Below are 22,534 nucleotides of genomic sequence, written 5' to 3' on the forward strand. Positions count from 1 at the left end.
ATAGAAAGTATGTTAACAGTAGCATTTGTATCCAAAATTATATAGATTGATTGTTTTCAATGCTTTATTTATTCTGGAAAGATTAAGGCCATGAAACCTTTTCTTATATCTAACCAGATTTATTTAACAAATTTTTTTTTTTTTTTTTGCTAGTTGCTTTACGTCGCGCCGACACAGATAGGTCTTATGGTGACGATGGGACAGGGAAGGGCTGGGAGTGGGAAGGAAGCGGCCGTGGCCTTAATTAAGGTACAGCCCCAGCATTTGCCTGGTGTGAAAATGGGAAACCACGGAAAACCATTTTCAGGGCTGCCGACAGTGGGGTTCGAACCTACTATCTCCCGAATACTGGATACTGGCCGCACTTAAGCGACTGCAGCTATCGAGCTCGGTCATACTAACAAAACAAGACACCTTAGTTAGTCTGAGTATGTGATAAATGAAGTGGCAGAGAAGTAATTAATAGTATATAACTGATTTACACTTAGGATAAAAAACATATAAACTATCACAGATAAGTATAATGTGAATTTACATGTGTGGAGTTAGTAAGCAAGAGTTTAACTTCATGGAAATTAAATTTTATATAAACTAAAGTAATATATAGAGAATAAAATTTGTTTACCATGTTTGAAAATAGAACTGTGGTATATTTGCAGCAGTTGTGCATGAACTCATTTACGGCTCCATAGCTAAAAGGTTAGCATGCTGGCCTTTGGGCACAGGGGCCCCGGATTCGATTCCTGGCAGGTTCGGGAATTTTAAAAATCATTGGTTAATTCCGCTTGCACGGGGGCTGGGTGCATGTGTCGTCTTCATCATTTTATCCTCATCATGACGTGCAGGTTGCCTAGGAGTGTCAAATCAAAAGACCTGCCCCTGGCGAGCCGAACATGTCCTCGGACACTCCCGGCACTAAAAGCCACACACCATTTAATGTCCTTTACTCCTGCATTATCGTTGAATCACTGGCTCCCCAACACCTCTTTGAGTGGTCCAAACAAATAATAATCACAGGGCTATAAGGAGAGTGTAAAAATGGTGCCTGTTGAATTTCTTCCAGAGTATTACATGTTAAAGTAGCAGTATGGGGCTTTGTATTATCATGGAAAATAATACTATTGGTTTTACATCTCACTAACTACTTTTAGCAGTATTCAGGGATGCCAAGGTGCCAGAATTTTGTCCTGCAGGAATTCTTTTATGTGGCATTAAATCTACCGACACAAGTCTGGCGAAATTGAGCCCCTTCAAATACCACCATACTGAGCCGGGATCAAACTCACCATCTTTAACTCAGAAGGCCAGTGCTCTACCATATGAGCAACTTACCCCGGCAGCATAGATAATAATGACGTCTAATTTTGGCTGCTAACTTCTTGTTGCAGTAGGCAGCATTTGAATTGTCCATAATTTGGCATTAGTAGGCATCATTCACTGTTCTTCATTCATGGAGGAAGTCAACTAATAAAATGCTCGTCGAGTTTCAGAAATGGTCCCAAGAACCTCTGCGGCTGAAAAGCAACTTTTGGGCTTTACTGACTCTGCTTCAACTCTTTTATATGAAGGTCGATCAAATATAAACGGGATTTTTGTTCCTGAACATCAACAGTTGGTAGGACTGGCCCCGCGCTTCTGCTATGCTTAGGCGGGGCCGTTAGGAGTGGGGAGAGCGTGCTGTTAGATATTTTCTGCTGTTTCATCAGTAACGCTCATGATGTCGAGCAACAGGTGCACCCCTCCACTGCGCAACACATAATTATAAAATTTCGAGCTCATGAAGGAGTTACAGCGGCGGAAATTTTCCAGAAACTGACTGCACGGTTCGGTGATCAAACATGGCCAAGGACGCATGTGTTTGCCTGGCATAAAATGTTCAAGGAAGGACGAGAACATGTTTAAAATTAGCAACATGATTTCCGTCCTCTGACCAGCATTACAAACGAAAACATTCGTGCGGTTATAGACATTATTGACAATGATCGAAGGGCGAGAGTATCAGATATTGCAGAACAAGTCGGAATCAGTTATGGGAGCCGTCAAGCAATCATTACAAATGAACTACAGTTCCGTAAAGTGTGTTCCAGTTGGGTTCCTCGCCTTTTGACCAAAAATTTGAAGTTGAGACGTTTGGGGTTGTCAGAGGCTTACAGCAAGGTTTGTGGAAGAAGGTGATGAATATGTGAGTTGGATCGTCACCTGCAATGAAACATAGGTCCACCACTACACTCCCAAATTGAAACAAGCCAGTAAGGAATGTTGGAGGGAAGGGGAGGCAGCAGCAGCGAAAGCCAAGACTCGACTGTCAGCTGACAAGGTTCTTACAACCATTTTCTTTTTCGATTGGTGAGGCATTTTGCTGATTGGTTTTTTGCATGAGCGATGCACATTCAATGCTGCTTAGTACTGCGAGCTGTTGAACAAGGCGACGGTTGCATATTGCTGCAAAAGACGAGACCAACTGATTCGACAGAACAATGCGTGGCCCTATACTGCAGCTTTAACTGTCTCCAAACTACAGGAAATGCACTAGACGACACTTAATCATCCGCCTTACAACCCGGAGTTATTGCTCTGCGATTTCCATTTGTTCGGACCGCCTAAAGAAGCTCTAGAAGGGCAACGATTTGAAGATGATGCGAGTATGGGAGACTTCATGCGCAACTGGCTGGTGACATGACCCTGTTCTTTTTACGATAAGGGCATCAAAAAGCTGCCCATACACTGGGACAAATGCATTTCCAAAGCAGAAAACTGTGTGGAAAAGTTGCCTTGTGTTTTTCAATAAATGAATTTAAATAAAAAATAAAATCCTGTTTATATTTGATCTCCCTCCTTGTGCCAATCCATGCTTGCTTGTTTTGATTCAGAAGTGTAATGATCCAAGTTTCATCACAGATGACAATATGGAAGAAAAAAAATCCTCACCTTCATTGATGCTTCCAGAAAGTTTTCAGATGAGCATGTTTTTGTTGTTAGAGGCAGGACATGACTGATACATTTCAGCAGTCAAGTCATGTTCATCACTGCTGATGGATTGAGCACTCCCATAACTATTCCTACTGCAGTTATAATTTCAGAAACCTTTATCTGGCCATGTGCTTCAAAAGGATTACGAACATCACAAATGTTTTGTTTTGTGCTAGTTGTCTGGAGCTGTCACTGATGTTGTTCATTTTCCACAGCTTCCCATCCTGACAGAAACATTTTATGCCAATCAAACATTTGCATCTTTCGAAGAGTTTGTTCCCCAACTTGTTGCAGTCTTCTTAGAATTTCAGCAGGTTTGAAATATCTTTTTGGCAATAAATGTTATAACGATGCATGGCACAGCGGATGGACGGACGTACGTCTTGCTCACTCACTTTGCTACTGACGAGAGGAAACCCTTGCCATGCGTGTTGAGTAAAGTGTCAGCTTCACACTTCCCCACCACTCTTCATTCAGCATCTCAAACCATTCCCTGTGGTACTTCAGTTTCTTTGTGAAAATTCTGGTTTATATTTGATTCACCTTGTAGTTATCTGTTTTATTTGTACAGTGTGTATTAAGTGACAGAAGTTGGTTAACATACTTCCATGCAGCTACTTGATCTCAACATTTGTCTTTTGTTTCAGTGCTCGCAAGATGAGTTTGCTCTACCACATAAGATATGCAATACCTGCATATATGAACTTGAAGCATTCGTGAATTTCTTTGAGCGGTGTCATTCAGTTCAGAAAGCTCTCAAGTTACAGGCTGAACTGTATTCCGACCAGGGCACACATAAAAGTTTATTCAAGGTTTGTTTTACATTTTTCAGTGTTGATGTTCACTACGAAGTGATGACTACTTCCTCATCTTCTTCTTGGCCTTTTTTGTAATTTTATTGGGGTTGACAGTTGATGTGGATTTGGCCCAGTTTTACGGTCGGTGGTCCTTCCAGATGCCAGTCCTATGTGGACGGATGTATTCACTGTCGTGTGTTCTGTGGTAGTCATAGTATGGTGTATTGTATGTAGATGAAGGAGGTTGTACTGAGACAAACACAAACTCCCAGTCTCGGAACCAGAGGAATTAACCGTATGCAGTTAAAATCCCTGATCCAGCTGGGAATTGAACCCAAGGCCCTCTGAACCAACGGCCAGTATGCTGACCATGCAGGCAATGAACCAGACCAAGGAGCGATAATGACAGCTCTTGGAATTAGATCAACTTTTACTACTGTTATTGAAGCACTTTCAACTGCATACCTTGTAGCCATTTTCAGCTGTTGACTTCCAGAGCAGAAACACTTTAATCTTTTGTGTCTGTATCAAAGCAGTTTTGTATGATGTGGTCATATAGTGCATGATATTTGAATTGTGTCTGTTCATTTAAAACTAGTTTCTGGCTCCTTGGTTAAATGGTCAGCATCGAGGCCTTCATTTTTGTGGGTCCCAGATTTGATTCCTGGCGTGGTGAAGGATTTAACTGCTTTTGGTTAATTCATCTGACTTGGGGACTGGGAATTTGTGTTTGTCCCAAAACACTCCTCTTACATGCTCTCTCTCTCTCTCTCTCTCTCTCTCTCTCTCTCTCTCTCTCTCTCTCCTCTACAAAAAAGCACACACGGTGGTGAGTACATCTCTCCACATGGGGCTGGCATCAGGAAGGGCATCCAGCTGTAAAACAAGACCAAGTCCTCATGTGTGATACAGTTCAACCTGCGACCCTACTAGGCTGAGGGAAAAGTGGCAGATGATGAAGATTTATAATGTTAGTATCAACTTGTGAAAATTTAAATTATAATTCCGCCTTTACAATACTATAATTGTCTTTATTGAAAAGACTACATTAGACTATATTCGTGATACATGTTTCGTCTTATTATGGGACATCTTCAGTAACACATACAAACATTGAAAATACAATAATATGAGGACATGTTAAAATTGGCTGATACAGCGAGTTGGCATCTTGTCAATCTTGAATCTTAAAATGGTGCAACATGAACTTGATATGAACCATGAAGTCCAGTTAAAATGCAGATTAATATGTTGTATGCACAGAATTGCCCAAATATAAAACATGAGTGGCTATGCAAATAAAATTGTAAACATATTGTACATAAAATAGTGTGATGATAATGCCACATTAAAATAGCTTCCTTGATTAGATGAAGCAGGTGGAGTTATGTTGATAACGCAAGTTGAACTTGATTGTGTGTTGACAGTATAGGCCTAAAAAAGAAAAAAATATGAATGAACTAATGAAAAAAATTCAATTGAAATGCAAACTGAGTGCCCATCTGGTCACTCACCTCCTTGCCCGTCCTGTGTCGACCACTCCATCTCATTACAAGTGATTATTTTCATTTTGACCGTATTGAAATTCAAGTATTAAATGTTAAACAATTAATTTATTGAAACCACCTCTTCAGTAGTAGTAAAGTCTTTAGGACTATAACACTGTCATTATATTAAGTTTAAGTATGGTACATGTTTCGCCTGTCATTGCAGGCATCATCAGCCATGAATTCTAACTTCAAGTCAGAGCTCTGAGTGGATGCTATACTAGGATTATTCATAAATCAGTATTTTTTATATAACAATTGGCACTGAACTACAAGAACATTACGTCACATTGGAGTGAACAAGCCGTTCATGTCTTAAAGTTCTAATGTGACGTCCTACACAAGTTCACATCCATTGAAAATAATACTGTCAACTCTCATAATGCCGGTAATGAGAACGGCATGATACAAGTGGGATACTAGAACTATTCTTAAAAACTATTTTTTATACAATTTACACTAATGTATATAAAATATGGTACAATTTGGAAATGAACTGTCTTATTTTGTCTTAAGGTTCCAATGGGTCGCCCTACTCACGTCCACGTCGATTGGAGATAATACAAAATATTAACACACATCATGCTGATACTAAGATGGCAATTGTAGTCTATTGGATAATAACATTTAAACATTTCATTTTACATTTGTAGATCAAACACGTTCAGCTTATATGGTTTTGGGATGGCTTAAATATTCTATAGATCAAGATCACTTCCTTGAAGAATGAGAATCGCTATTGAAGTGGATTGCTGGTAGAGCGCTTGATCGAGTTTCATTAAATAACGGATTATTTCATGTTTATGTTGTGTAGCTTTTTGAAGTTATTCCATGTAAGCCTGAAGAGGAGTTCAACTGGATTCTGGATGTAAGTGTGCGGGTAGTGAGTATGTTGAAATGTGTGGAATAAAACGAAAGAGTGTGCGAGTGCTATATTGGGATGGTTTATTAGTGGATTTAATATTCTTGACACTTACCCTTTAGACGTTAGGAGGATGTCCGGTTGTGTTGCTTGTGTGAGGTGGTCTGAACAGTCGCTTTATCTCTGCTTCTCGTATTGTAGAGGTGTGTCATTGTTGGCCGGGAGTGTGTTGGGTGGAGTGGGTAGGGCGGGGTGTTAAGATCGTTATTGGTATAAGTGGGGGAATGGCTGTGGCTGGGCGAGGGGGCAATGGCTGTTGTTGGTATATGGGTATTAATGTTGGATTTTTGGTTTATGTTTATCTTAAGAGATGACAATAAGTTAGGAATTTGTTCCATGACCGGGCTTTTTTATTCTACGATGCCATTTAGATTTTTATTTTTATTGAAGTGTTGGTCTAAAAAGCTGTAGGTATTTTCAAATTCAGTCATTAGACTACGTTTATTAGTGATCTTTAAGATTTAAGATCCTGGTTTATGGTGGAGAAGTTATGCCCCGTTTCTTTCATGTGAATACTCATAGCAGAGTGTTTGTTGTGCTTAGATGCGTTGTAATGCTCTAAATATCTTGTATGAGAACTGTGTCCAGTTTACCCGACATAAGAAAATTCACATAGGGCGCATTTGAGTCTATAAATTCCTGAATTAGAGTATCGGTCGTGTGTTGAATTTACTGTATGGGAGTTAAAGAATATATTTCTGTTTGTTTTTAATGCAATATTGATGTCCTGTTTCTTGATTGGGTTGGTGATTTGATATAGAGCCGAATTTGTGAAGGTGAAAGGAGCAAAACTGTTTTTTTGTTTTTTTTAAGCTCTTTCAGAGGTTAGGTTAGTAGCAGTTTTTAATTTGATTTTGTTTATAATTTTATTAACAGTGTTTGGTTTGTAGCCATTAAGTTTAGCCAGTTCTTTAATATATTGTAGTTCTTTTTTTTTTTTTTTTTTCGGTTGTCATTGGAAAGAGGAATTTTGAACGCTCTATGGATTAAGCTGTAGAAGTTTGCTAATTTGTGAGAATGCGGGTGCATAGATTCTTGTCTTATAGTCAGAGGGGCAAAAATGGGTTTTCTATAGATTTGAAATTTGTATTTATTATTGGTTCTATTTATGGTTACATTAGGAAATTTAAAGAGTTGTTGGTTTCATCTTCCTTTGTTATTGTTGAGTCCATTAAGAAATTCTAAAATGTTGTTGCTGTTGTTTTGCTGCTTATCAATGATGGCAAACGTGTCATCTACGAATCTTATCCATGGGTGGAGACCGTTGATTTTGTTTACAATTTTGTTAGCCTCTAGATCAGAGTCAGCCAACTGCGTGTACGTGTGATGTCAGGTAACACGTCACACACTCTGCTCGGGCAGCGAAACGAAGTACTTAGTACTGTAACTGAGAAGTGAAGGCCAGAGGGGCGAGGGGAAACACAACGTCATTCCTAGGGGGAGGCCCAAGGGTTGCAGGTAGTACAATGCGGTTGTGTGTTGTACATATTCCTCTCCACATAATTTATTGTAACGTAACTTTGTTATGAATTAACATAAAAGTTAAAAAGCAACTTTATTTCTACATATACAAACTAAACTAGCTTTTTCTGGTGAATCTTCGGAACTGATATTGAACACAAAATGGCTGAGTTTTACAATATCACCCAATGTGAAAAAATAGTGCTAATAGTGTCAAACAGCACAGTTTTACAACAAAATAGTACAGAGAGTAATCTGTAAACTCAAAACATACCTTTTAACTCATGATATCGATACTCAGTTGCCTTGATTTTTGTAGTCTTGTTTTGTTTACTAGTTTTGCAATATTTGGAGTTAATGTTTGAGGAAACATTAAGTTTAAGAGCACACTTCAAATCGTGATCTGACAACTGGCTTCAATGTTTTGGTTTTGTTGATTTAAAATAGAAAAGATTCGTTCACAGGCATACATGGAACCGAAAATACTCAACATTCTCGCTGCAAACCTATGCAATCGGGGAAACCTTTTTTTAATATTATGAGCCTAACTACTCCAGAATTGCGCCCTAACATAGAAGGTGCACCATCTGTTGCTATTGAAACTAGTTTGTTCCATGGCAAAGAAGCATTTTCAACAACACTTACAGTGCAGTTGAAAATATCGATGCCTTTCGTGGTATTCTTCATAGGCACTAAATCCAGTATTTCCTCCCAAATTGTAAAGTTTTTGTCAACCCCTCATATGAAAACGGCTAGCTGGGCCGTGTCAGAAATATCTGTGCCCACGTCAGTTACTAAGGAGTATGCCCGGAAGCTTTTTGTCAGTTCTAATAATTGTAGGTGGACATCATGAGATAGGTCTTGAATTTTTGTCGACACTGTGTGCGCGGACAAGCTGGTAGCTTCGAACTCTTGAATGATATTTAGACAAATTCCCTCACCTGCTAGAATTAAACATTCCTTTACGAATTCACCACCACTGAACGGTTTAAGTTTCTTTGCAATTAAATATGAAATTTTACAACTCAGTCAAACTGCTGACTCACTGATCGAATGCTCGACATGGTTATTTAATGTACCTTTTAGTTCTGTAATTACATGTATCCTTTCCTCGCCTTGATACTGATCATAATCTGCAGCGTGATACAAACTGTAGTGGCGTTGTAAATTATATATTTTTACATACTGTAGCTCTTTTCTACAAACTAAACATTTAGCTGTAGCAATCCTATCATTTTCAATGAATAAATATAGATCTTCCCATAAAGATAAAAAGATCGGAGGCGTAGATAGCTTTTCGCACCGTGATGTGCCCGGTTCGTCCATACTTATGTACTGTACCACTAACACCATACGGCTGAGGATATTGATAGGTATGTCAAAATCATTTTAAAAAAACTTTTTTCGGAATTTGATCCTAGATTTAACAATTTGGAGTATCTGGAAACTTATATTCAACTTTTAACCACGCCATTTTCAGTTGTTACAGATAACGTTGATCTAGACCTACAGTTAGAGTTATTAGATTTACAGTGTGATAGAGAACTAAGAGATAAATTTTTAAATAAGAAGGATTTATGTGGCTTTTTGTGAAAAGCGTCTATAAAAGCCGTAGCCACCAGCATGTATGGCACTTCACGTGTTTACTACAAAGCAAGGTTGTCTCTTCGTCTCCAGTCTACGACAGCAGCTCCCCACCTTCTGCGCTCTTACGTCACATGGTCTCTCGGACGTCACACGGTCTCTCTCACATCACACGCCAGCAAGTTGGCCGAGCCTGCTCTAAATTATCCATGAAAATGTTAGCTAAAATGCCCAAAATGGGATCTCCCATTGCCAGTCCTTTTTAATGGTAGATTTTGTTGTTGAAAGTGAAGTACTTATTGTTCAAAACAAAGCTCAATGATGTAATAAATTCATTTATTTCAAATTTGCTTAAATTGCTGTGTTTGGATAGGTTCTTTTTGATAATATTTATAGTATCATTTATAGGGATGCTTGAGCACATATTGGTGATGTCATATGAGACCATTATATGGTTAGGTTGCAGTTTAAATTGTGTTAATTTTTTGCAGAAGTCAGTGGAATTTTTTATGTATGCTTCATTGTTGAATTTAAAGTGTTTGTTAAGAAAATAGTGTAGAAATCTTGAGACTTTATATGTGGGACGGTTTCTGCTGTTTATAATAGGGCGCACAGGAATTTTTTTTTTATGGATTTCGGGTAATGCTTTTGCGCTTGGTAGTTTTGGATCATGATAGTAAGTTTTTGATATTCTTGCTGTTGCAAAAGGAAGGATGTGAATTTTTCAACAAAATCTTTAAATCACGTTGAATTTTTGGTGTCGGGTCTTTACTATAGTGTAGGTATTATCGGAAAAGAAAAGTTCTGTTTTATTGACGTAGTGGGCCTTGTTTAATAAAACAGTGGTGGATCCTTTATCAGCTTTCGTAATGATTATATCGTTATTCCTAATTTTGTTTTTTAAATCAATTATTTGTTTTTTGAGACCTGGTTGTGGATTATTTTTAAATTAATTGACTAAAGAGGGAAGTTTCTTTTTAATTTCAAATCTAACGTCGTTACATTTGTTGGTAGGGAGTTTATTAATGTTAGATTCGATTTTGGCAGCTGTGGTGATAAGGTCGTCCGCTTTGTTGGGATTCGGCCAGTTGAATTTTATGCCTTTGTTAAGAAGATCCAATTCTTTGTCTGAGAAACAAGTTTGTGATAAGTTTATAGTTGTAGGGGTGTTGCCTAGTAGCGAAGTATCCGTGTTAGTTCTTTTTTTTTTTTTTTTTTTTTTTTTTTTTTTTTTTTTTTTTTTTGGGAGGTTTGATTGATTTTTGTTTAGTGTCTTTTAAAGTAGCTGGTTTTTTGTGTAGTGCTTCTTGTTTTTTGTTTAAAACATCTAACACTTTGTTGTTCACGAATCTTAGATATGAATCCCATTGTAATGGGGGCATGCTTTGGGCGACTTATAGATGATTTTTGTATAATTGTAGGTTCAAGAGCGATTTCTTTTTATAGAGAGACTTGATCTTACTCTTTACCGAGATTTTGTTAATCTTTTGTTGAGTATTGTTGAATTTTGAAAAGGTAATGTTTTTTCTTTGTAAGTGTTTTAGAAATTTAGGTACTAATCCACTTTTCAAGCATTCTTTCAAGAAGTTAATATCTCTTGAGATTTTGCTAATTCTGACTTTGAGATTCAGGTACCTGTTGGACATAGCCTGGTTGGCTACTCGATTACAAGTGATTATTATGTTAAAGCTAATTGAGTGATGTCCGCAAAGGCCGTTGAAGACTTACTAGGAGGGGAGGTTGAGGGGAGTTGGTAATGGGAGGAATGTAAGGTAAAGCATTACTTATGCACCTTTGTGTAAAGAATTTAATGATTATCTCCTCGAAAAGTATATTGATTACCTCTGATATTTCATTCAGATTACAAATCGGGTTGCATTTTTGATCGTTATTAATAAAAATGGAAACTACCTCACTCTTCATTTTCCTAGTATGCCTCTTCAGTGACACCTAGGCTATCTATGACAGCTGTTGGTGGAGCTGAATACCCAACATACAACACATTAATAAAAATGTTTTCCAAAATACAAAGGGCACTAGGAAAGTTTTGCAATGTGAGTGAACGCTTTAGTCTTTTCCAAATAATTTCCACCACACTCAATACACTTCTCCATCCATCGAAACCAGTCACTGAACCAACTCTGCCCCTTTTCTTCGGTTACATTTTCACACTCTTGATCCCATGCTGCCAGAAGCATCCTCGTTGGATGCAAAACGCCGCCCTTTCAGCTTCATCTTCACTTCTGGGAAGAGTGCGAAGTCACATGGGGCAAGATCAGGACTGTATGGAGGGTGATCAAGCACACTCAACCCTGATCTGGCAAGAAAATCCATTGTTACATTAGCACGATGTGCTGGAGTGTTGTCGTGATGCCAGAGCCAAGTGTTGAGCCGTGACCTTGAACGGAGCTACTTAAGAGCCTGGATGACCTGAGGCAGACAAGTCTCACTGTACCACTTTCCAGTAACTGTCCTTTGTGTTTCTAGAACAACCTGAATCAGCATGCCCCGTTTAGTGAAGAATACTGCAATCATCCTTTTCTTCACTGACCTTGACTTTCGCACAGTCACAAGAGTACCCTCATATTCAAACAGCCTGTTCTGGTATTTTGTTGGGACATCGAAATAATAAAGCCAAGTTTCATCACCTGTAACAATGCTATTGGCGGTACGCGAAGTCCCATTTTCAAACTGTTTTAGCATTTCTTGGCACCATTTCACTCGATGTGCCCTTTGTTGCTCTGAAAGTGAATGGGGCACCCAAAGGGAACAAACCTTTCTAACATGGAGATGGTCGTGTAGAATTGAATGAATAGCTGGTGCAGGGATCTAGAGGATCTCTTCTACCTGCCGATATGTCAACCGCCTCTCTTGCTGCAACATTTTCCTCACAGCTTCAGTGTTTTCGTGTCACTGATTCAGACGGTCGCCCAGAACGAGGATCGCCTTTAACCCCAAAATTTCCCCTCTGGAACTCTTTGCGAAAAATTGTTTTCCGATGTGGACAGTCTTTCCCCAGCTCCCCAGCACAGGAGTCATTTCTTCCAGGCACTGGTCAGCAGTTAATCCACAAGCAAAATTGTAGCGGAAAACGCGATATTCACCTTTAGACCACCACTGACAACTTGCTTTCAATCGCACTGCTTGGTAACAACTGGTGTGAAAGTCGCGCCTTGCTGTCTCTAGACTGGTTTTCACCCCGCTTTTCATCCCTCACCATAACAGGGGTGTCCAGCCAACCGTTTTTGCATATTGCAAAACATTCCTAGCACCCTTTGTATTCAATAGATTCCCTTTCTTACTTAAATGGAGAATTTGAAGGTCTTGTTTTATGTCCAGGAATGGATGATTGGTATCGACCATATGAGAACCGAATGCCGAGAATCTGCCGTATTTTGACACATTAATATGTTCCTTATACCTTTTGTTAAAATTGCGGCCCGTCTGTCCAATATAACGGGTGGAACATTGCGGGTACTTTAATTTGTAAACTCCTGATTTCTGATATTTGCTATTGCCGTTATTGATAGTGTGCTGATTATAGAAAAGATGAGCGTTGTTGTTTGTTGTCTTGAAAGAAACTTTCATATTAAGTTTCTTGAAAACATTCGTAATTTCGTAGATTTTACTATGACTGTAGGTGAAAAGGGCGTAGCTGTCTTCTTTCTTTTTTTATCCTTGGTTAATGTCGAAAATGATTTCTTCTCGATTTTGCTAATGATTTTGTCCACAAATTGCCTGCTGAACGCGTTACATTTAGCTATAAAATAAATAGTATCCAATTCATTTTTACGATCGACTTCTGACATGGGTATACTATATGCCCTGTAAATCATACTATAAAAGGAGACCATCGTATGTGTTGCCGGGTGTATGGAATTTTGTCGAATTACATTCTCTGTTTGAGTGGGTTTTCTAAATATATTATATCTAAGTTTATTAGAGTCATTAATGATTGTAATATCAAGAAAATTTAACGCTTTATTATTTTCACGTTCGAAAGAAAATTTAATCTGTGAATCCATATTATTTAATTGTTCCATTACCTCCTCTCCATTAGAAATGCTGTGATCAATTATTGTAAACGTGTCGTCTACATATCTCAACCAGCATATTATTCCTTTAATGTTGTTGATTTTATTATATTCAAGAAAATCCATGTAAATTTCCTGTTTATAAATCTGACCATTAAAAGTGAAATAATTATTAATGGTGACGAACTCCAAGATATTAATAAAATTGGCCACCTATTGTTCCTTACAAGATTTATCGCTTTGATACATGAATATTTGGGAACATATTTTTGACATCAAATTAGTACATCTTCTGTTCCGATTGCATGTTTAAATTTTTAGTATGATCACAAAATTCTTTGGAGTTTTTAATAGATTTGTTACCCTCAAATCTATAATGCCTTTTAAAGAAATTGTGTATAAGGCTATTTTCGAAATGTATGGTGGATCTTATTAGGTATATTCTCTTTATGTACCTTCGGTAGTGCCCTAGCCGTCGGGATACCCCTGTTCATACTAATAAGTTTTTGAGACTCCCTTTCATTGAGGATGAAAGAAAATCTAAGTTTCTCTGAATAATATTGGACAGGTCTTTTTTTTTTTTATAATTTTGAATGAATTCCCTGTGAAAGAGGTTTCGGTTTTCTTTATGCCTGATTATTAATAATAACCGTAGCATTCCCCTTGTCCGCCTTAGTCAAAATCAAATCATTCTCCTTAATTTTCTGTTTCAGTGAACCTATTATTTGGTTATGATATGAAGAAACTCCATCTTTGTTGTTATTTATAAAATTAGAAAGTTTTTTTCTTAATATTAAATCTAGTCTCCATTTGGTTCTCGATCGGTAGGTAACTTCTGTATTGCATTTTCAGCTTCCTGCGTGATCGTGATTGAGAGTTTGAATTGAACAGGTCGATTGAATTTGGGACCTTTCTCCATAACACACTTCCGATTTATCAAAATGGGTATTCGGAATATTGATTAACAGGCTCTTGAAATACAGGAATGGTTGAATGAACCCGATTGTTATAATTCGTAGACGAGGGAGAATCCGCCTCAGTTTTCTGACTATTGCGCCTATTCTGTTTATCTACAAGTAGGTATGCGATTTTATCATTAACATAATTTTGAAATGAATTCCATTCTAATGGGACAAAGAAGGAAGAAGCCACAAGATGGGCCTCATATAACTGAGTATTAAGTAATGCTTCTTTTCTTATAGAGAAATTTAATTTCGCTACTGATCTATAGAATGGATTTTTCTTGTGTCTTTCTATGCCCGTACGACAAAACATTCTTGTTTTGAACATATTTCAAAAAGATAAGGATGAATCCCTCTTTGAGACAGTTTTTCAAGAAAAGAATGTCCTTACCTATTTTCACAATTTTGCTCTTAAGATTTAAATATTTGTTAGCTCTACCTGCCTGGTTGACATCAACATTGCATGTAATAAATTTCATATTACAGCCTGTATTGTCAAAAAGTATCAACTTGTGAAAATGTAAATTATAATTCCACCTTTACAATAAAATAATTGTCTTTATTGAGAAGACTACATTAGACTATATTCGTGATACATGTTTCGTCCTCTTATAGGACATCTTCAGTCACACATACAAACATTGAAAATAAGGCGAGCACACGTTAAAATTGGTTGATGAAAAGGCTTTAAATCATGTGACGCAACGTGTTGGTGTCTTGTCAACCTTGAATCTTAAAATGGTGCAGCATGAACATAATATGCACCATGAAGTCCAGTTAAAATACAGATTAAAATGGTGTTATATGCGTAGAATTGCCCAAATATAAAACAACATGAGTGGCTATGCGAATAAAATTGTAAACATATTGTACGTAAAATAGTGTGATGATAATGCCACATTAAAATATCTTCCTTGATTAGATAAAGAAGGTGGAGTTATGTCCCATAAGAGGACGAAACATGTACCACGAATATAGTCTAATGTAGTCTTTTTAATAAAGATAATTATTTTATTTAAAGGTGGAATTATAATTTACATTTTCACATGTTGATATTTTTGACAATACGGGCTCTAATATGAAATTTATTAGGTGCAATGTTGATGCCAACCAGGTAGGTAGAGCTAACAAATATTTAAATCTTAAGACCAAAATTCCAAAAATAGATAAGGACATTCTTTTCTTGAAAAACTGTTCCAAAGAGGGATTCATCCCTAATTTATTGAAATATTTTCAAAACAATAATGTTTTGTCATACTGGCATAGAAAGACACAAGGAAAATCCAACCTTCTGTGGATCAAGAATGAAATTAAATTTCTCTGTAGGAAAAAAGCATTACTTAATACTCAGTTATACGAGACCCATCTTGTTGCTTCTTCCTCCTTTGTCCCAATAGAATGGAATTCATTTCAAAATTATGTTAATGATAAAATTGCACACCTGCTTGTAGATAAACAGAACAAGTTAGTCAACAAAACTAATACACTTAGGCGCAGTAGTAAGAGAACTGAGGCGGATTCTCGCTAGTCTACGGATTATAACAATCGGGTTCATTCAACCATTCCTGTATTTCAAGAGCCTGTTATCAATCTTCCAAAGACCCATTTTGATAAGTCAGAAATAACTGTTATGGAGAAAGGTCCCAAATTCAGTTGGCTTGTTCAATTCAAACTTACAAGACGCAATGAAGATCACGGCGGAAGCTGAAAATACAATACAGAAGTTACTTACCGATCAAGAAACAAACGGAGACTAGATTTAATATTAAGAAAAAACTTTCTAATTTAATAAATAACAACAAAGATGGTGTTTCTTCACATCATAACCAAATAATAGGTAGATTGAAACAGAAAATTAAGGAGATTGATTTGATTTTGACTAAGGCGGACAAGGGTATTGCTACAGTCATTATGAGTAAAGAAGCATACATACAGAAGACCGAAACCTTTTTTACAGAGAATTTGTTCAAAATTATTAAAAAAAAGTCCTGACCAATATGATCCAAAGAAACTTAAAGCAACTTGTTAAACGATCTTCTTTCATCCTCAATGAAAGGGAGTCTTAAAAACTTATTAGTATGAACCCGGGTATCCCAACGACTAGGCCACAACCGAAGGTGTATAAAGAGAATATAGCAGTCCTAATAAGACCCATCAGACCCATCATAAATTTCAGAAATAGCCCTATATACAAGATGACTATATTTATACACAATTTAAAAAAATTAGAGATTTGAGGGTAACAAGTCTATTAAGAATTCCAGAAAATTTTGTGATCGTACTAAAGATTTAAACATGCAGTCGGACCAGAAGATATACTCATTTGATATAAAAAAATATTTTTCCAAATATTCCAGTATCAAAGCGATAAATCTTGTAAAGAACAATCTACTTAAATACAGTAATTTCAGTAGGCAAGAGGTAGCTGATTTTATTAATATCTTGGAGTTCGTCACCGCTAATAATTATTTCACCTTTAATGGTCAGATTTATAAACAGGAAGGTCATCTCATGGGTGCCCCAGCTTTGCGAATTATGGTGGAAATTCACATGGATTTTCTTGAAAATAATAAAATCAACAACATTAAAGGAATAATATGCTGGTTGAGATACGTAGACGACACGTTTACAATAATTGATCACAGCATTACTAATGGAGAGGAGGTAATGGAACAGTTAAATAATATGGATTCACAGATTAAATTTTCTTTCGAACATGAAAATAATAAAGTGTTAAATTTTCTTGAAATTACAATCATTAATGACTTTAATAAACTTAGGTATAAAATATTTAGAAAACCCACTCAAACAATGAACCTAATTAGACAAAATTCCATACACCCGGCAACACAGAGGGTTTCCTTTTCTAGTATGATTTACAGGGTGTATAGTATACCCATGTCAGAAGTCGATCGTAAAAATGAATTGGATACTATTTATTTTATAACTAAAAGTAACAGGTTCAACAGGCAATTTGTGGATGAAATTATTAGCAAAATAGAGAAGAAATCATTTTCGACATTAACCAAGGATACTAAAAAGAAAGAAGACAGTTACGCCCTTTTCACCTACAGTCATAGTAAAATCTATGAAATTACAAATGTTTTCAAGAAACTTAATATGAAAGTTTCTTTCAAGACAACCAACAACAACGCTCATCTTTTCTATAATCAGCACACTATCAATAACGGCAATAGCAAATATCAGAAATCAGGAGTTTACAAATTAAAGTACCTGCAATGTTCCGCCAGTTATATCGGACAGACAGGCCGCAATTTTAACATAAGGTATAAGGAACATGTTAGTGCGTCAAAATATGGCAGAATCTCAGCATTCAGTTCTCATATGGTCAATGACAATCATACATTCCTGGACATAAAACAAGACCTTCAAATTCTCCAATTAATTAAGAAAGGGAATCTATTGAATATTTTGGAATACATTTTTACAAATATTGATCAAAAATGCAACCCGATTTATAATCTGAATGAAATATCATAGGAAATCATTATTTTCGAGGAGATAATCATTAAATTCTTTACACAAAGACTTTATGCTTTACCTTACACCTCTTCCCTTACAGCAAACTGCCCTCAACCTCCCCTCCTAGTCGGTCCTTAACAGTCTTTGAGGACGTCGCTCAGTTAGCTTTAACACCTGAGGTGCAGTGGTCGATACACGTTGGGCAAGGAGGTGAGTGACCAGATGGGCACTCATTTTACATTTCAGTTGAATTTTTTCATTAGTTCACTCATGTTTTTTTCTTTTTTAACCTCATATTGTCAGCACACAATCAAGTTCAACTTGCGTCATCAACTTAACTCCACCTGCTTCATCTAATCAAGGAAGCTTTTTTTAATGTGGCATTATCATCACATTATTTTATGTACAATATGTTTACAATTTTATTTGCATAGCCACTCATGTTGTTTTATATTTGGGCAATTCAACCATATAACAACATTTTAATCTGTGTTTTAACTGGACTTTGTGGTTCATATTATGTTTATACTGCACCATTTTAAGATTCAAGTTTGACAAGACGCCAACACACCGTGTTACAAGATTTAAAGACTTTCCATCGACCAATTTTAACGTGTCATCTTATTTTCATTGTTTGTATGTGTGACTGAAGTAGTCCCATAAGAGGACGAAACATGTAATACAAATATAGTCTAATGTAGTCTTTTCAGTAAAGACAATTATGGTATTGTAAAGGTGAAGTTATAATTTAAATTTTCACAAGTTGGTACTTTTTGACAATATGGGCTCTAATATGAAAAACAAAATTATTTTGTGCAGTTATAAAGTTAGTGCCTGGAGAGAGAGAGAGAGAATGAGTTATGTGTTGAGTATTGGGAGTGTGCCCTTAGGGCTGTTATGGTGAATTTCCAGATAGAATATTATAGGCAGGACTCGAAAAGTTTTCTTCAGACCTAGGCACCAGTTATAAAAACCAGGTGCCTCAAAAAAAATTAATATATACTGTGATGCATAGGCCTAGATGTTTTGGCCTTAAATTATAATTAATGGTATAAAAAGTACAAACTTACCCTAGTATACAAAGTATCCCTCGAAGATTATAGCGAATGAAGGCAATATAAGTTAAGTTTTACAAAGCAGCAGTGTGTGTTTTATTTTTCATGCCATGTCTTTTAATTTGAGTGCTGAAATACCAGTTTTCCACTGTTCTGGAGGGACCAAAGTTCTCTAATGATGGGTTATTTATGTTTTAAAAAAATTAAAAAATGGATAGTTTCATCAAACTCTGTTAAGGATTTAACGTCATGTTAACATGCGAGAGGTCGCACCCGTTTTAATATTCTAATGAGCTGCTCTTTGCCTTTTACAGTGAATGCTCTGATAAAAATATAAATATATACCCTGTTTAACTGCCTTTCAACTAGTACTAACATAATTACCCAGTAACAATATTTTCTCAATGTAAAAAATTAATGAAATGTTTTTGCAAAATCTGGTAAAATTACGTGAGTTTTTAAAGAACGCGAGAGGTCGCGCGTGAGCAAATTGCCTCAACGTTTGCATTTGTACGTTTCAATGAATGATTTGGTCACAATTCAAGATAAAACTACACTTCACTGAAAGTCACCATAAACCTCATGAACTTTACTTAAGAAACTTTCTTGGAAATGCAGTCATGAAAGAATACACTACGTGAGGGGTCGCTCGAAGGCAATTTGCCGCGGCAGATGCGAGAGTGAAAGAAAACAAACTACTTAAACAGATAATAAATAATAATGTTATTTGTTTTACGTCCCACTAACTACTTTTTGAGGTCTTCGGAGACGCTAAGGTGCCGGAATTTAGTCCCGCAGGAGTTCTTTTACGTGCCAGTAAATCTACCGACACGGGGCTGTCGTATTTGAGCACCTTCAAATACCACCGGACTGGCCAAGTTGGGGTTAGAAGGCCAGCGCCTTAACCGTCTGAGCCACTCAGCCCGGCTTAAACAGATAATCAACGTCAGGCGGGAAATAGGGAGGGGAGGAATGAAACGAGCGCCCTAGGCCCTACAGCGGCTAGCAACGAAATTATTAACAAATATTTATAATTGCCGGGGTGTGACCTCTCGCGTGTTAAATTGCTTCAGCAGGATTGTTAACAGAATGATTGTTTCATCAACCTTCGTTAACTCGAATAGCGCCAAGGGGTTTGCTCAAGACTTAATGTCCCTATCCGATGGACGAATCGCCATCAGCAGCTTCATATGCCCTCACTCCATATGAGCACTGAGGAGAGGTTTGGAATTGAATCCAGACTTGTAGATATTATAAATTGTAAACCACCAACTCTTTTCTCTGTCAGCCAACATTCTGATGGTGACCTTTTTTTGACCAACGGGACTCTTAACTGGCTAACCACAGTATCAGATCATAATTCAGGATTGACACCTTAACAATCATGGCCACCAGGTAGTCATCTAATTTCTAATATGATTATGCTAATTATTAATGATCTGTCTAGTTAATAAAATTCGGCATATAAGCCTCTCAGTGGTAATACCAAAGAGATGTCTCACATAATAGCATGAATTCTTTAAAACCAACGCATCATTTCATATAACGACATAAACTCTAAATGTCATGCCGAGGAAATTATGACTGAGCAAGTGATGCGCTTTTTAGGCCGCTATCAGCTTGCATTCGAGAGATAGTGGGTTTGGACCCCATTGTCAACAGCCCTGAAGATGGTTTGTTTGGTTTCCTATTTTCACACCAGGCAAATGATGGAGCTGTACCTTAATTAAGGTCATGGTCGCTTCCTTGTCCTTTAGTATCCCATTGTCACCCAGACCTATCTGTGTTGGTGCATCATTAAGCAAATTGTAAAAAAACAAAAGAAACACTATGGTGGCTTACTGTGATATTCTGCATCACAGTAGTCATTATGAAGATCCTCAACTTGGGTCACCGATTTATGCAATAATCTTCGAAGTTGTCTGTGTAGATGCTGTAACAAATGTACTACCTCTCTGGTCTTGTACTGCTCCAACTTATCCTTCAAATAAGCCTTATTAATGCTTGTCTGCAGGTTGCTGTACAAGTATTTTAATTGTTTTACTGACTGCATGGTCACTTTCAAGTAGCTATTGACTTCATTTCACTAATTAATTCCACGTTTTTCCTTTTAGGGATGTACCATCTTTTTTTTTCTTCTTTCTATAACACTCCTATATTCAGAAAGTAAATTGACAATCTCTTTCTCCAGCAAAGTAAAATTACTGCCTCGAACACGTTTGTTGTGTCCTCCCCCCACCTCCGTCACCTTCCAATATTATTTTCTTCTGTGCAAAGTCTAATCAGTTTTAAATGGAACCTTTTAAGCCTGCTCAAACAAAAGTACAGATGAAAGGTGACAAATGAGTAACATTCTGCCCAGCACAGTTCAGAGGAGTGAAATAATGTTAATGCTACACATTGCTTACTTGATCTTTAAAGGAAAAGGCCTCTGATGCCATGTTAGTTAACAAACTTCTTATAGCTTTCTGTGAAGTGCGATTTCCATAATGCCACATTAGAATCTTTACAAGGTGTTAACTGACGCTCTTTCAGCGGATTTTTAACAGTGGTTGATGAAACTGGCCCTAAATTATTAAGGCTGTCCCACCTTATTGATGACCTCAATTCTGTGGCTTGGTTCTAAAAGGGCCAATGCCAAAAAACTTGTTTTTGAGCTATGAGCATTTGAAGTTTTGCTTATAGTTTTCCAATTTTTTTTTTCAGCAACTAACTTTAAATAACTTTATACCTTCTTTGTGGAAGGCACCTTATTAAACGCTAATTTTTTCTATCGTTTTCTTAAAAAATTGCCAGGTCTCTAATCTTGATTGGTAATCTAACATTATTGGCAAAGACTTATTTAATTAAACATCAACTGTTCGTTTAGTACTTATCAGAGACATTGGCCCTTTTAACATGTTGCAAGCCAGGATAAAACACGTTTTTATCAGTTAGTATCTCAATTTTGATAAAAAATGACATTGGCCCTTTTAGAACCAAGCCACAGAATTGTTCTTTAGTAGGTTCATTAAACTAAAAACACACACACTCTCTCTCTCTCTCTCTCTCTCTCTCTCTCTGCCTAAAATATATTTTTTTTGACACCACTTTGCTGTAAATCTCACTTAACTGCATCCCCTTTGAGTTTTAAAATAACCGGGCGAGTTGGCCGTGCGCGTAGAGGCGCGCGGCTGTGAGCTTGCATCCGGGAGATAGTAGGTTCGAATCCCACTATCGGCAGCCCTGAAGATGGTTTTCCGTGGTTTCCCATTTTCACACCAGGCAAATGCTGGGGCTGTACCTTAATTAAGGCCACGGCCGCTTCCTTCCAACTCCTAGGCCTTTCCTATCCCATTGTCGCCATAAGACCTATCTGTGTCGGTGCGACGTAAAGCCCCTAGAAAAAAAAAAAGTTCTAAAATACACTTTGAATTGGAATTCCTATCATTAATGTAGAGTGGTTTGCTGTGCATTTTCAAAGTCCATTGTAGAACCCACAAGTTAGTTCATGAAATGCTGTGTCAGTGTTTCTGTGTCCTCCTCTCTAAAATTCTCTAGTTCCTTCCCACAATAAATCAATCAATCGGTCACCGCTGTTCTGCATTTAGGGGGCTGTCACCCAGGTGGCAGATTCCCTATCAGTTGTGTACCTAGTCTCTTCTTGAATGGTTTCTCCCTTAGTAAATAATTCCAATCCCTAATTCCTCTACCTATAAACAAACATTTGCCTCAATTTG

General features: G+C 37.1%; 1 protein-coding gene across 1 annotated transcript in view; it reads left to right on the forward strand.

Annotated features, from left to right (window-relative positions):
* The window catches only part of LOC136858077 (uncharacterized), a 151,695-nt gene that overhangs the window by 25,326 nt on the left and 103,835 nt on the right, over positions 1–22,534 (forward strand). Inside the window, exon 2 of the mRNA XM_068225412.1 lies at positions 3,618–3,782. Coding sequence (XP_068081513.1) covers positions 3,618–3,782 — 165 coding nt within the window. The remainder of the gene's footprint in view (positions 1–3,617; positions 3,783–22,534) is intronic.

Source organism: Anabrus simplex, chromosome 1 (genome assembly GCF_040414725.1).
Source record: "Anabrus simplex isolate iqAnaSimp1 chromosome 1, ASM4041472v1, whole genome shotgun sequence".
Taxonomy (NCBI): domain Eukaryota; kingdom Metazoa; phylum Arthropoda; class Insecta; order Orthoptera; family Tettigoniidae; genus Anabrus; species Anabrus simplex.